This window comes from Vidua chalybeata, chromosome 6 (genome assembly GCF_026979565.1).
Source record: "Vidua chalybeata isolate OUT-0048 chromosome 6, bVidCha1 merged haplotype, whole genome shotgun sequence".
NCBI lineage: Eukaryota > Metazoa > Chordata > Aves > Passeriformes > Viduidae > Vidua > Vidua chalybeata.
This window is the reverse complement of record NC_071535.1, coordinates 34,162,232-34,177,588: the sequence shown is the minus strand read 5'-3', so window position 1 is coordinate 34,177,588 and position 15,357 is coordinate 34,162,232. Positions and strand designations below refer to the sequence as shown.

The following is a 15,357-nucleotide window of genomic DNA, read 5'->3' as shown; positions in this document are numbered from 1 at the left end:
CCTGTGGATGGATACAAATCTAATGGCCACTCACAGCTAGGTTAATCTCACTTAGTTTTCAAGGCAGAAAGCTTAGGTAGACCAGTTTCCCTCAGGTGTGGGTTACCTACTCATTTCTGGCCTCACAAGTTCTTTACCTTATTACAAATTTTGTGGTCCTCATGTCCAAGACGTGTGAGAGTCCATCTCATAAAGGATCTTTCCCCAGGTGTGCCAACCTCCAGGGCATAGAGAGCCCAGCAGTGCCTAGCAGAGGTCTGTGGCTGCCAGCAGGAGCTGGAGGTGAGCACGTGGGTGGCAGGAGGGTGAGAGCAGGGCTGCAGCAGTTGTCTCTCTTGGGAGCAAGCAGTGTGGCTGCAGGTGCTTCAGTCACCCAGCACCACTGAATGGAGAACACTTCTCCTTTCCCTTGGCTGTGCAGGAGGAACTGGTTCCACTGGGGCTCAGCAGAGGTGCAAAATTGGAGTGCTGAGGGAAGGGCAGAGACACAGGCAAACACCTCATGGGTGCTTTTGCCATTGGCTGCTTTCATGCCCTCTCCCGCATGCCTCTCTCATAAGGACTTCAACTGTTCCCATGGCCAGCAATTTTGTTTGGGCAGGCATCCAGCATTGCTTAGCAGATCCAAAATGACACCTCACACATTCTTGAAGGTGTGAAAGAAACAACCAAGCTGAGTCGTTTCACCACCCTCAGGGTACTAGAGGTGATACCACAGACTTGCCAAGGAACACGCAAGGACATCCACAAACATTTCATGACCACCTTCTTTGAGTCTGCTTTGTTATTAAACAGTCCTGGCATTTGGCATTAGCTGGAAAGCACAACATACAACTGCTCAGACAGGACTTCTGCCTTAGCTTTCGTGTCATATATCCTCAAAAAGGCAAGACTTTTCAGTAACAAGATGATTTATGTCATCCAATAAATATATTAATAGTCTTTGTACGGATCATTTACAAGCAAATAATAACTCCACAGGCAGCAGGATGGGACTAACACCATAGGTACCAAACTGCCAGCTAGGCCATGGCCTGAGGTTGAGCTACCTGGAAAGAGTCTGGAAGCTAACGGGCAAGAAAGTGGATGTGACGTGGAAAGCTGAATGTGAGAGGGAATATTGTGAGAAGCTGGCAAAAGGTACAGGTGGTGCTGTGAAGGCTGGCTGGATCCCTCGTGTGGTTATGGGGAGCGTGTGCGAGCAACAGCCGAACCACAAGACAGCTGGAGTGGAGCACTGGGGACATTCTGGGAAATGGGGCCTTGCCAGGACAGCATGCCTGGTAACCATACCTGTAACAGCATAAAAGCCTGAGACAGCCTGGTTAGCAGTATCAGAAATAGCAAACTCAGAAATGGATATATGGCAAAACCAGGACTACAAGGGAAAACTAGTTAGGTGTAGGTTGTCTCTCTCGATTGAGGAACGGAAATGGAGATGCAGGGGTGGCAAAGAAAGAGTTCAAAGAGCACAGAAATGGATAATAAGACACATGATTCATGTCTGGGAGCATTTGTCAAGCAGCCCTATGCTTTACCACTGCAGCTGGAGCCAACAATGAACCAAACCCTTTGTTCCCGACCATGCCACCAGAGTCGGACAACCCTAGCCAGAGGACAGGGCTTAACATTGCAGGGGATTAGCTTTTGCTAGCTGGACAGACAGATTGAGCATCCCAGCATAACCAGTTTGGTACCTGTTCCAGAGCAGATGGCATTAGCAACCATCCATCACTGTGTAACAGCTAGGATTAAGTGGTTTTTTGGTTTTCAGTTCAATTAATACAGTTAACTATTGGAACTAAAGAAGGTGCCTTGTTTACCTTCAAACTCATGGTCTACACCCAAGAAAAATATTTTCCAGGAAAATCATTTGCACTGAGAAATCAGTATTGCACATCCTCTGCCTCAGTGTAGGCACTGATGAGAAAATAGAAAATACGCAACAAGCCTGTCTGTGAAGGGATGCTTAAAATACTTAAAAGTTCTGCAAGCACTCCCAGCAGAAGCTGTAAATGCAGACTTCAAAAAACTTGTCAGAAAAAAGTAAGTTACTCAGAATGTACTTCATCTGAGCATTGGCTCAATGTTTCATATAGACTTATTTTATTGAAATTAGTCAACCCGTCTCCAGCTTGAGAGAAATATATCTTGTCTTTAAGCTCTACAACATTTAATTGTATCTCAGATCACCCATAAACCAGCAGAGGCTGTGCTTTTCATAATTTCTCTGTATTGGTGTTGCCATACCACTGCATTTCTGTGCTGCAGCCAGACCAGCACTACTTGCAAGCAGACCAGCTAAGAAAAAGTGATGAATGACCCCACAGAGACTAAGATGTGAGATATCTCTCATTGGCCTGAATATTAAGCAGTGAATTCACCCTCACAGCCTTTTCTCGATGTTCCCAAGTCTCCTTCCTCTGGCAGATCCAGGGTTTGTCCTAGCCTGGTGCCAGTAGCCCTATGCACCCAGAGCTTTAGGTCTTCTTTCCCAGGACAGACTGCTCCATCTCACTCTAGAGCTCCTGATTCCTTGCCCCCTGCTGTAACCTCTCCTGAAGGCACCTTTTGCTGCGGCCTCGCTACAAGGAAAATAAGTTACTTAGATTGTGTATCTACGAGCACTTTGGAAAACTCCAGTGTTGCCAAGGCACTGGCAGAAGGCAGAATGCAGACAAGTGTTTTGCTGAATGCTCTCTCACAGCACAGAAACATGTGCAAAGCTGGACTTAGTATATCATCAAATTCATCAGATATGATAATCAATATCAACTGCAGAAGTGTTTTTGAGAAAGCAAGAGAAAGCTGGGGACTTTTAGAGCTGGGCAAATACATCACCATTAAGAATTCTACACAATTTGAACTATTTATCTAGTCGAGTATTTAATTGTAAGCAACACTCCTTTTGCTGCCTCAGAGATTTTTGTCCCACAGTTATTAGGATTTTTCAATATTGTTGCCTTGATTTGGGAGAAGGGTATATTTCTCCTTTTGTCGCATCAAGCTACATTCTCACTTAAAAAAAAAAGTCAGGCAACCAAGCTGCTTTGCAGCTACATCTGCTTCTAGATCAGAGCTCTTCCCCTGGTTAACCAGTGGCATGGATCAGAAGTCATGGCTCAGGATGCTTGAGGGTCTAGTCTTGATCAATAAGCTGATAGGTCTGAAAAAGTGCACCTGATGCGAGGAAAAAGCACTAAGAAGAGCAACATGAACTGCACAATAACTTGGGACTAGTATCAGGAATTCTAATGTAAACAGTTCAAATTTTTGTGGGTAAATCCATCACTCAACTCACAGTCACAACGAGCTTGTATTCAAGAGTTTCTGCAGCCTAGAAGGGCAGCAGATCCTCCCACCTGCACCACAACCCAACCAGCACCTTTACAAAGATCACAGTGCCTGGAGCCCAGCCCCTTCATCATCACCCTGGCCAGGCCCAGACCCCATGCTTGGTACCACTGACAAAAGTAGAACTGCCTTGAGAAGGGGTACATCCCTGTATGGCTTCTAAACTTCCCTCCTTGCCCTGATTTCTCATGAAGCCTGAGAACCTCTGCACTAATTGGACATCCCCACTAGAAAGAGCAATTTGTTACCACAGGAGCATATTTCACATGCAGCACTGTGTTAAACACCTGGTGTGAGGATTCTGTAATATTTCAAGCTAGAGCTACGGTCTTAAGTTTAACACAGCTGACTGGGGACACACATCCTCACTTTCTTCAGCTGTCCCATTTTCACTGCTTGCAAATTACTGACCTTCCCTTAGCCCCATCTCCCCCACACCTGAACTAACACAACTCAACATGGCCTTTTTGTAGGCTTGTACTGCATAAAGCCTGTGCCATTATTTCTTATTAATCTAGCTATCACTGGGTTTAACGGCAATCAAATTTTGCCCTTCTGCCAACAATTTAACTGAGCATACAAGCATTGCCAGGTTACTTTAGTGCTTAAGGAGTATCTTTCCCACATAGCCATTGCTATTTTCCAGAGATTTACCACAGAAATCATTTCCAATTGCCACAATCAGGACTAAAGGCACAACTTCCATGACCCAGACACAGAAGTTCTCTGTTCCTCCAGCCCCACAATATGCCTTGGAGGTAGCAATGGCCACCACCAGCCTTTTCTCAAAAGGATGAGGAGCTAGTCTGTCATATAATTGTGAGTTACTAAGCAACATCAGCAGGTAATTTTCCAACAGTGACTAAGTGCAACTCTGAATTTGAGGTGGGATTTCTACACTTGCCTTCATGGTTTCTGTGATGATATTTCGTGCCCCCCCCCTCATCCCCTATTCCATCTCTTCAAGCCAAAACAGCCAAGGAAGGGGCCGATCCACTTTGCCACCCACACAGGTGTCTGCACTGCCAAATCAGCACCAATGGCATGCCCGTTTTCATCACCAGGCCAGCAAGAGTCCAACCTCACCTTTGCATCCACAAGTATGTTTGCAATTAGAGTAACTTTTATTTTTGTTATATTATGTGAGACCCAAGTCTTTGAGCTGCAGTAGTCTAGGGAGCTCAAAGCTGTGAATCTCAGCAGGCACTTACACAGCACTCCTGCCATGCTGCCCAAGTCACAAGACAGGCAAGGAAAGGATTTCCAGCAAGGAAGAAAGAGCATAATAGAATCTAGCAGAGGCACTGGTATTTATGGTAGTCCTCATCAAGTTCCATCCTTCCCCTTGCATCACTCTTTACAAGTAGGATAAGATGTCAGTAACCTTGTCTACTCTCTGCATGTAACTCCCCTGCTTGGATGCAGAAAGCCAGGCTGGCACAAGGAACATAATTTAAGAGCATCTGACCTCAGGCTTGGTAAATTGGGCCCATTGTACAATCCCCTGTCTGTATCACTGTACATATAGAGTACATAATTATGAAGCTGCATTTTTGCCCTCTGAACAACCTCTATATGATACCCAGGAGATATTTCCTGTTCTCAGCACTGTTGTGTCATTAACTTTCCTGCTTGTTTTGACTGTTTGTCTCTCAAGCTGAAGTGTCTAGGACTGGGAAAGCCACAGCCAAGAAAAGTCATTAATACAAACATCACTAATATTTATGACAGACACTCAAAGAAAAGTATTCCACAATGTATTATCTTGTTTTCCACATAGCTCAGTAAGGGCTAGAGTGCCTTGGAGCTCTATTCTGCTTCAGCTCCTTTCCATTTTCAAGCAGCAAGGGCACCTCAGAGCAATGAGGATTTTCTGGCCCTTTAACAATCCCCTTGTCCGCCAGACTTCCTCCTTTCATAGCCCCCATGTGCTCCCTCCCCTCTTCCCCAGGGCTAGTTAATATGTGCCAAATCCTGACACCCTGAATGGTTTCCCAACGCCGACACTAATCACGTTTTCGGGAGCAGGTCAGCAGTGAAGGAGCTGAAATTCGTGTGAAAAAGTCCCTGGGATGGCCCCGGTGCCTCACACCTGCATGCCCTATTCATCTGCACTGTTTACACATTGTCATCCACAATTAATTCTTTCCAGGGACGCTCCACTGCCTGCCCTCCCGTTGCACAGGGACCCCATTCTGAGCTGTTGTGTCTGTTAAATTGAGCATGGGGTGCTGCGATTAAATTAAGTTTTGTGGCACTCTCTCTCTTTCTCTCCCTCCCTTCCCTTCTCTTTTCTCTCCATTAATAACGATGCCTGATGGAAGATTGCTGGCACTGGAGTAAAGAAGTAATTACAGGCACTAAAAGTAGGGAAAGAAAAGTTTCTGTGTGGAAATGTGAACGGGGACATCTTTTCTGGCTAGCCGACATTTCTCTCAGCGCGAGGTGGGAACCACAGCCGCGTGCAATTCCAGGGTACAAGCAGGAGAAAGGAGAGGAGGGCATGGGGGCACACATGATGATCTCCCATAGAGCAAACTGCCAGAATTTGGATCTGTGAGTGTCTTCAGCCACTGGCCTGAATATAGGTTTTCTTCAGCAATTGACATTCTCACCTTCTACTACAGCCACATTTGTGCATATACATTGGCATACTCCAGCCTGGTTGCTCTTCTCACAAACTATCATGCCCAAAGGCACACAGAGAAATTTCCTGGCTAACAGGCTAGCAAGTCACCTCCTCACACTGGCACACTCCTGCACTGTTGCGTAAAACAGTGGAATAAGAATTGCTCACTGGAGATGAGAAAGAAAACAAGATGACAGGAATTTGACCAGCTTCTGCAAAACCCCAAGGCAGCAGCTCTTTTTGCCAAGTATTTTGCTCATGCATGAAGTGGACAACTGGTTTTTATTACTGGGACCTCTTCAAAGCTGAAGAACCATTTTTGTTGAAAACAGAAATGTGCAGCTTTCCAAGCAAGTAGAACTGGGTGGATTTGGCTTTACATCTTCGTTCAGCTACTTACAGGACTCACTACCATAACAGACTGCAGTCCCACAGCTTAGCACATGAAGTGTCCCCTTGGGAAGAAGGGCAGAGCTTAGACCTTTCCAGCCAGCAGCCTGGATTAGAGCTATAGCCAAACTAAAGAGCAGCCTCTGTTTGCTCATATCAGCCATACACCAAAATAAACCCCAAACCAAAAAACAAACAAAAAACCCAACCAAATAAAAACAACAACCCAAAAAAAGCTCCAAACAAACAAAAAAAAAAAAAAAAAAACAAACCCAAAAACACCTGAAAATCGCCTGAAGGAAGTTCTGAGGCCCCAATATCCAACGCACACATGAAACATAACAAAATTAATTGACTACAAGCACAATCTTTTAAGGCTTGGCAAATAGCAACCTCTCTGATTTTTATCCTATGCAAGGAAATTGCCCCTGCAAGACAAAAATCTTTATGCTGGCAATTCAAGAAACAGCCTCCTCCTAAACACCACTATAAAATATTGTTGCATGTACATAGGAAACCTGCTGGATGTAAAGCACGTGCTACATCCCCCTCTAGTGCTGAACTACTACAGAATAACAACCTAATGCTGCTACTGCTTTCTTCAGGTGGAGCAGAGACCTTTCTGCAACAATGCATAATTAAACTCCATAAAAAACCTGAAGGGCAGCTGCCACATGTGAAGACACCTTTATGGGATGATTGTTCTACAGAAGATGGATTCACAGGGGCTGAGAAGTCCAAGAGTCCTTAAAATTAACAAGATTTTAATACTTCCTAAATTCCAATGTGAATCCAGGACAAATTTGTTTCATTTAGCAAGTTTCCTTATTCATTCCTTATTCATTCTGTACTTCCTCTTAAAAACTAGGGAGCTGTACACGTCACACACGTGATCAACACCTATCCCATGGCATCACAGGTCTTCAGTGCTTCATACCAAGCACCTGGGCAAAAGGGCCCCTCTGAGAGCACCAGCTAGAATTATTACTCTCCCAATCATCCTCCACCACAGCAGCCATGGTCTTGCAGGCCTTGTTCAGGTAAGGAGCCTGGCTGAGTCAGGCAGGGAGCACCAGCTTACACCAGCTGCCTGTATTCTATTGCATTATCCTGCCTCACCTACAAGGACCATCGGGCCTGACACCAGGGTGTACCAGCCCTACAGATCTCCAAGGTGCACGACAGCTCACACCAAAATCATGCTGACTGCAAGTCTTAGTTCTCAAGCATGCGTGGCAGTGTGTGCTGCATGTCCCAGACTCTCCCCCACTTAGCGACACAGAGCTCTTCAGGTGTCCAGCCTACACTTACCTTGCATCCCTCCGTGCAGGAGTTGCAGGTTGTTAACAGGAAAGGGAAGAAGACAGAGAGCAGTCAGGCATCAGGGAAAGTCAGACCCGAAGAAGGCCCTGGGGGCTGGAGAGAGCACAGGCAGGCTGGCTTCAGCAGGTTGCCTGGGTCAGGCTGGGTAGAGCTCAGGATTTACAACCAGCATGGGCAACAGATATCAGTGTAGCTGGCAGCCCCGGCTGGATGTGGAAACACAGCAGTACACCATAACACCAGCACCATGCTCCTCATCCCATCCTTCCTCATCAGCTGACAGAGCCTGCTTACACAGTTCTTCCAGCCCGATACTACAGGCACAGAGCACACAAATTTTATCAAAAGGCCTCTGTGGCCTTCTGGCAAAAACACCATCACTCAGCAGAGTGGTGCAGCTGAGGCTCCCATACCAGCCAGCCATGTTTCACCACCAGCTGCAAGCACTTTCTGCCTCCTCTTTTTATTCAGCCTTTAGGAGAAGTAAGCTCAATCCTTCTTTCCAGGTGGGTGAAACTTACCAAAGAACAGCTGAACATAGGTCTTTATAATGGAGGTGTTTGAGTAACCTTAGTGGCAGGTGTTGGGAGCAGCCCTGCCTATGAAAACCTGAGATGGAGGCTCTTAATTTAAATTATTTTCCTGAAGCAGAACTACAAGTATTCTTAGTAATATAACTGTTACAAAACCTGCAAACTGCCACCCTTTCCTTCCATTGAAACAATGAGTGGAGGATGTTCAGCAAATTATACCAGTTGCCCAGTTAATAAACAATTCACAAAATTATGCAGTTTTGAAGTGCTCTATAAACATATATTAATCAATCATTAAATAATTAAGATAACTCTCTGTTCTTTTTCTCTGGCACTTCCAAGTTGATGGATGTTCCTATAGCAACGGAGGAGCAGGACTGAGGGCGGGGGGAGCGCAGGGCTCGGGAGGCGATGCTAGCACGGGACCTTTGCTCTCCAGCCCTCCAAAAGTCACGCAGGGCAAGCGGAAGGGGGCTGTGAGAGGTGACATGCAGGAAGGAGGCTTTCAATTTTAATGGAAATTCTAACGATGACAGTCTATGCAAATAGGTACATGAAAGAGGAGAGGAAACAGGCCGGGGGAAGGGGGAGAGAAATTAACCCTGGTTCAGATTTCAAAGCAAAGCCAGGAATAATTTTTGGAGCTAAGAATAGTTGCAGTGCATCTTGTTCTCACTGGGCTCACGCCTTGCATAATCCTTAGACTCAGGATCTGAAATTTCAGCTGGGAGGGGGAGGGAGGCCAGCCTGCACAGTCCAGGAAATGTGGCTATCCAGTCTGCAGCTCCATCACCTTTATGATTCCTTTGTGTCACCAAAAGGCACTCTTTAACAAAGGAGCTATCCTTCTGCTTTTGCAGGGCCCTTGCAGTTGTTTTGCAAATGAGATTACTTGATTGGTGAGCAAAATCAGAGATCTTTTGAAGCTGTTGCCCAGGAAAGGGGGAGGGCAAGGAGGCAAGGAGCTCAATTATCCCTCACAGTAAGTAGTAGGATCTGCTTCATGCCATAAAGAGCTGTTGAGAATGAACCAAAGCAACTTCTGAACTGATTTCAACATAAATTTCATCAGAAATCCTAAGAAGACCTTAGAGCCACCTAGAGAATAGAGCAGAGTCTGCTGAATTCCCAGGAGACACTCCTGTCCCTATTGCAGCCTCCTCACCTCCCTTGGGGACAGCTGAACCAGAGGCTGCCCCAGTCCCAGCCAGCCCCCAAGCAGGCAAATGGGGTCTTTAGGGTCTTTAGTTTGTTGGGAAATCTGCTCAACCAACACCAAAGGGCAGCTCCTGCACTACATCTGAGAGTCCAGCCTGCAGACCTTCCGGAGCTTATTGGTGTAATCACATCAACACCTAATGGGAACCCACTGGGACATCTTTTTTAATCAGAAAACAGTTTCTGCAACTCAAAAAGCGCCTATGGGAAGACAAGGATGCTGCTGACTAGAAACAATGCTTTGTCACAGTGAAACTGGAACCGAGTGCTTTGCTTCAACTGCCACAAAATTTTTCATTTCAGCTGAGTTCAGCATGGAAAGGAACTTTCCCGAACAGGCCTCTTTTTTTTATCCTGTGCTTGGGGCTTGTGGCTGAGCACTCACTCAGAACAACATGGACCTTGCCCAAGCTTTATGGGAGCCAGGCAGAGCTCCCAGGGAGCACAGCCCAGAGGAGAGAATGGGACCCAAACCCAAGGAAAGGCACTGCCTATTTTAATGTTAAGCAGACTTGAAACAAAACATTTCATGTCAGTTCAACAAATTGAAACAAAACATTCCTACCTCAGAAATGTCAAAATGCTTCACTTTGATCCAAAAAAATGTCAAAACAGAACAGGGAAACATTTCTGAACATGATTGTTATAATTCCAGGAAACAATTTTTCCTAATTTTTGCCCCAGTTTGTTCTGTTCTGAAAAACAGAAATTCATAATTTCACAAAGCTGTAGTTAGAGCCATTTATCACAGGAGGGACCAATACTGCCTATACATGCATGTGTGTGTGAGCACTGTCACTCCCACACACAGCACATCCACCGTGCCTTTCAGTGGCACCCCCAGGACTCTCTCAGGGCTGGTTTCACCACCAAAGAGCTGCCAGGCCTCCAGCCCCATAACCAGAGAATGCCCTTCAGTCTGTAGGAGGTCTCACATGCCTGGGAATATCCAACACAAGTGCACTGTCAAACACAGGTAGTGGCTGTCCACAAGGTGGACACCTTAAAAACACCTTAAAACAGGGTGGTTAGGGCTGGCACAGCCATCTCTACCATCACCACAGGGTTCACACACAACCCAGTTTAGAGCCTTCCTGCTCTCCTCCAGGGCAGACCCAGGGTTTGGTCTGACTAATTTCAGACCTCATAGTCTTTCAGACCTCATAGTTTGGTGCTGATTTGAATAACAAGAAACTGGTTTGAATAACCTCTTGTTTTGGGAACAAGTGTTAAAAACAGCATGTACTTAAAAAAAAAGAGGGAAGGGAAGGGTGTAGGGATTTCACAGCTTCAGTATAATTTAACCTGCAATGTTAATTTATATTGCTGAGGATCCTCTCCTCTAAGCATAATTAAGAACATGCTAATATAGATAAAGATGACATGCTCCTAATCATGCACTGCATGCCCAAGGTGGATCCGTGTATCTACTTTCACCTCAGTAAGTGTAATCCTTACGCTGCATCCAGTAACAGTTTGATGACTTTGTATGGACACTCCGACAGTGTTCTTGCTGTCCAGCTGAGGGCTACAAATATGGCTGGCTGTGTCACTGGCCCCTTAGAGAAAGTGCTCCCGGGAGTTCTCTGTGCCAAGTAACAGCTAAACCAGGGAATAAAATCTTCCCCTGTGCTCCCTCTCTGCACACCAAAGCTTTTTAGCTGCTCTTTTTCCCATTTGCTTAGGATAGCCTTCTTCTTCCAAAAAGCTAAAAGACATTCTAAAACATCTTCGTACATTTATTTTTCACAGTCTTTCAGTGTTGACTTCCTCTCCATGACATATCTTCAGAGTCCCCTGGTGCAAGGCCCTGTCTTGTTCCTATGAACTGAGGACACTGTAAGGGGTCCATTGTGTAGCTCTCTTGCACTGGTGGCATAGCTGACATGACCAGATTAGCCACATACACCTTAGCCCTCTGGACCAAACTGGCCAGGACTGAGGCTCTATGCTCCTCTCCTGTCAGACTCTTAGCACCCATTGCTTCAGTTTCCCTGCTATAGACCAATCTTTCCCTGGTACCTTCACCTGGGGAATTTTCTGTATCTTGGTCTCTTCCTTACTGAGGGAAAAAACCTTCCCTTACTGGGAAAAAAAATTTCCCAGCTGGCATTTCAAGCAGCACCTATCATCATCCCTGGACATACAGTGTTGCACCAGGGGATATATTTCTCTCTTTTTATATAAATAATGCATAATAATAATTCATTTTGCTAATTCTCTGATTCTCTCTAACACTTCCAATCTCATTCACCCTCTAAGCATGTAAAAATAAACTGCAGAGACAATTCATATTGCATCTGCAGCTAAACACTCTCTTGTGTTCCATGGTTGCCCAAACAGTACCCTTTGGACTCATTCCCTGTGGGTTGGCAGTAGCTCAGGGCTTACAGGCTCTCTGAGGCTTGTATCTGATGCAAAATCAGTTTCTTGCTGAGGCATTGCAGTTTCTTCATAAGGCTTCTGCAAAAGCCTAAAAGAGCATGCAGAAGACTTTATCCATCACAGGGTAGTCTCGGGCTACAAGAGGAGAGTGGATCTGAGATGGGCTGCCTTCCAGGTGATGATTGTTGCCACCTCCTAGAAACAGCTTGCAGCAGCTTTGCCAATTGCTGGGTTTCATCCCTAAATATAGGAAGGTTTTAGGCTTTATGCAATGAAGATGAGTAAGAGATCTTCCTTGTAGGGACAGAAGTGTACTGACACTTTGAGAAAGCAGTATATCCCCTTTGAGAACCAAGGTATGCATTGTTTTAAAAATAGAAGATAATAAGATAAAGAATAACCACAAGAACAGAGAAAATTGGTGTGTAGGTTATGTTCCAAAAGTCTCCTCTGTGAAGCTTCAGATGTTGCCATTGTCCCCCTTGAAAATTACTTCAAGACTGTGCTAATATATGAATCTTGAGTGTGGCTGTTACCATGGGCACATATCTAATCAAATGGGGCATAATTATGTATATTACCCAATTTGGCATTTGGGAGCACTTCAGTGATGATACTTCTGCTTGTCTGACAAATAACATGATCATTCAGTAAGCTGCATATGTTTTAATGTTGTATTTTTGTTCTTTGATAAGAAACTGTCTAGCTAACCAAAAGTGCTTTTCACTTGCAAAGTCATAGCTATTAGCAACCAAATTCAATTCATTATGTTTGATAAGCTAATAAATATATTTAGGACTTTTTGTACTATGCTCAGTCACCTTTAGAAAACACTTCATTGTTCATCACCAAAAAATGAAGTGTTCTCTTTTTTCCAAGGATGAGAGCACTTCAAAAATTTCAGTTTAACATTATAAATTACAATGCTATTTGCTTTAAAAATAGATTTTAAAATTGATGCTTGCCTTCAGCTTCAAGACTGAAAACAGATTCTTTATATATGTCTTGGATTTATGGGAAAAGCAAGGAATTTTTCAGAATAATGTCAGAAAAAAGTTGGTGATGCTCATTCTCATGGCCTCACTATATTAAAAATGTGTTCTCCCACCCTGCTACAATGCCCCCAGACACAAGCAGAAGGCAAGATTTTTTCCTGTGACAGCCACAGAAGAGGAGATTGCCAGGGGAAGGACAGTGGGATGGGTAGTGACAGAGGCTGCAGAGCTGGGCCGTGTTTTAAATAATCTGTGACAATGAGCCAGGAGACGAGACAGGAGCCTGACAGGTTTGGGTCAAGGTCTTGGGGAGAGGAGCAATCCTACCTATGCATACAGCAATGTGCTTTCCTTCTCTGTCTTTCTGTTAACTTTACTTTTCTAGTTTTCTTATAACTATATTTAGGAAAAGTACAGAGAAAGACCCATCTGGAATTGTGTTTTTACCTTCAATCCCCATCACAGCCACATAGCTGCCGGAAGAACACATGGTTGGGAGAACTTACCAGTTAGAGTAGCCTCTTTCTTCCCCTCTTCCATGCCCTGAAATGATAATGAGAGAAGAAAGAGACCTTGTAAATCACCAGGTGACCAGAGGCGTATCACCTTCTGTGCTTTTCTTCCCGTGACAAAGATTCCTCAAGTCTGCAAGAGAGAAATATGCAAAGTGTGGAGTTGAGTACAGGAATGAAACAAACTCCTGAGCTGCAGGAGGAGCTGGTAGAACAAAACAGAAAACCACCCAAATTGGAGGTGTCTAGTCAAGACTAGCAGTAAAAAAGTGTCTCTACCAGAGTGAGTGACGAGTAGGTCAGACCATGACAAGACAGAGGAAGTACTTGGCAGGATGAGCCATGTGATGTCCAGATGAGAGATCACTGATTACCATCACAAGCTGTGGCAGGTTGGCTTTGGCATAATTCTTTTAGAAACCCATTGGTGAACACAGCTGCTGATCAGAAAGAAGACATGGACCCTCTTTTGCAGCCCCATTGTGGACGTATGAAAGACGCCCAGTTGACCACTATGTTCAGCATGAGGATACCTGCCCCAGCCACTAGGCAGGCTGTCTGCAAAGGCATGACTTACCTGGTGCTGTGCTGAGTGCTCCTGTTCCAGCTGCTCAATTAGCTTGTGACTGAGCTGGTAGGATTGGAGTTTGTATGGCTGCCACTGTAACACTTAGGTTAGATGCCATTTATGTAAAACTGAAGTGTCAGTAGTAAACCACAGAATAGCAGCTGGAATATGGGCATCCTAGCTACACATGGGAGCGTATCATTAAATTCTGGCTGTCATCTGACTCAGCCAGCAGATTCTGTACAAATCAATTTTGAAGTTCCCAGCTTCAGTTACTCTGTGACACCAGTCACCACACAGCTTCCTCTCCCTCCTCCAGCACCCCACATCATTAAAAGTAATTAAACTCTTGTCCCGTGGTGTCCAGGTGTCACAAGACACCTGGTAAGTCTCACCTCTAACTACCCACTTGGCTGTGCTGGAATAGCAGCACTGCAGATGCTGCCTGTGGGGCTCAGTCTGCTCCCACCAAAGTGCTGGGTGAGCTGCTGGCAGGGCACCCCCCAGCTCTGCCTGACTTTCCAGGGCACAGTAGGGAGCTGCAAGTTAATCAGCAGTGCCCCACAGCAGGTCAGCACACCCAGCTATCTGTGTTTTCCCTTGTTTGTCATTTTACATTAGCCTCCATTTTCCTCCAAATCTCTTTGGTGTACCAATTAATCCAGAGGGTTTTCATTTACTTGGGCCGTCCAAACCAGCAACACACGAATACCCCCCACAATCACTGCCAACAGCTCATAATACATTTTAACTGCTCCTTGCCCTTTGATGTGTTAGCCTTCTGGGCAACATTATCATTACCCTTTATACCTCTGTGGGTGAATGCAGCGCTGCACATGCTACGTGCAACAGGTTTGCTTGTGCCTGAAATAAAGCACATTGTCCTAAAAACCTGCAAGAATTGTGCCCTCTTTGCTAGCAAAACCCTGAACCAGCCCAAAATAAACACGAATAACATCCTGGGTTATGAAGAGCTTAGTTTCAAAGTGGATGAGCAAATATAGGGAGGAATAGGACAAACCAAAAGAGGCATTTGCCTAGGGGGAAGCCTTAGTGGGAGAAAGGAGTCCTGGTATAGTCTGGAAGTGTGGGCATCATGTCAGGGGAAGCAGATAGTGTGCCATGCAGATGTGCGCATGCTGGAAGTACATATGGAATGGAATACATCATTCCAGCTGAAGTATCAGATGCAGGCAAATTCAGGAAAATATAATGGGAAAAATTTAGGGAGGCAGGATTATTGTGGTCCCAGACTGTGGCATTCGTCACAACTTTGGAGACATTTACAGTTTCGAGGTCTCTTGTAATTGAAATAGTTAAAACTGTATCTCTCAGGGAATATAATTCAGTGTGGGTGGCATCAGGCTGACAATTTGGAAGGGCTCAGCCCACCTGGGAAAATGTGAAAACAGTCAGAGCCCTGAAAGATTAGTTAGAGATGGCATGACTT

General features: G+C 45.1%; 1 protein-coding gene across 11 annotated transcripts in view; it reads right to left on the bottom strand.

Annotated features, from left to right (window-relative positions):
- Nucleotides 1-15,357, bottom strand: part of SMOC1 (SPARC related modular calcium binding 1) — a 163,953-nt gene that overhangs the window by 141,561 nt on the left and 7,035 nt on the right. For 9 of the 11 annotated variants that reach the window (XM_053944830.1, XM_053944828.1, XM_053944833.1 and 6 more), the window contains one exon: nucleotides 13,334-13,472. In XM_053944830.1, coding sequence (XP_053800805.1) covers nucleotides 13,334-13,367 — 34 coding nt within the window. In that variant the 5' untranslated portion in view covers nucleotides 13,368-13,472. Of the gene's footprint in view, nucleotides 1-10,012; nucleotides 10,143-13,333; nucleotides 13,473-15,357 lie in introns of those variants that run through there. The other 2 variants (XM_053944837.1, XM_053944829.1) reach the window with 2 other exon arrangements.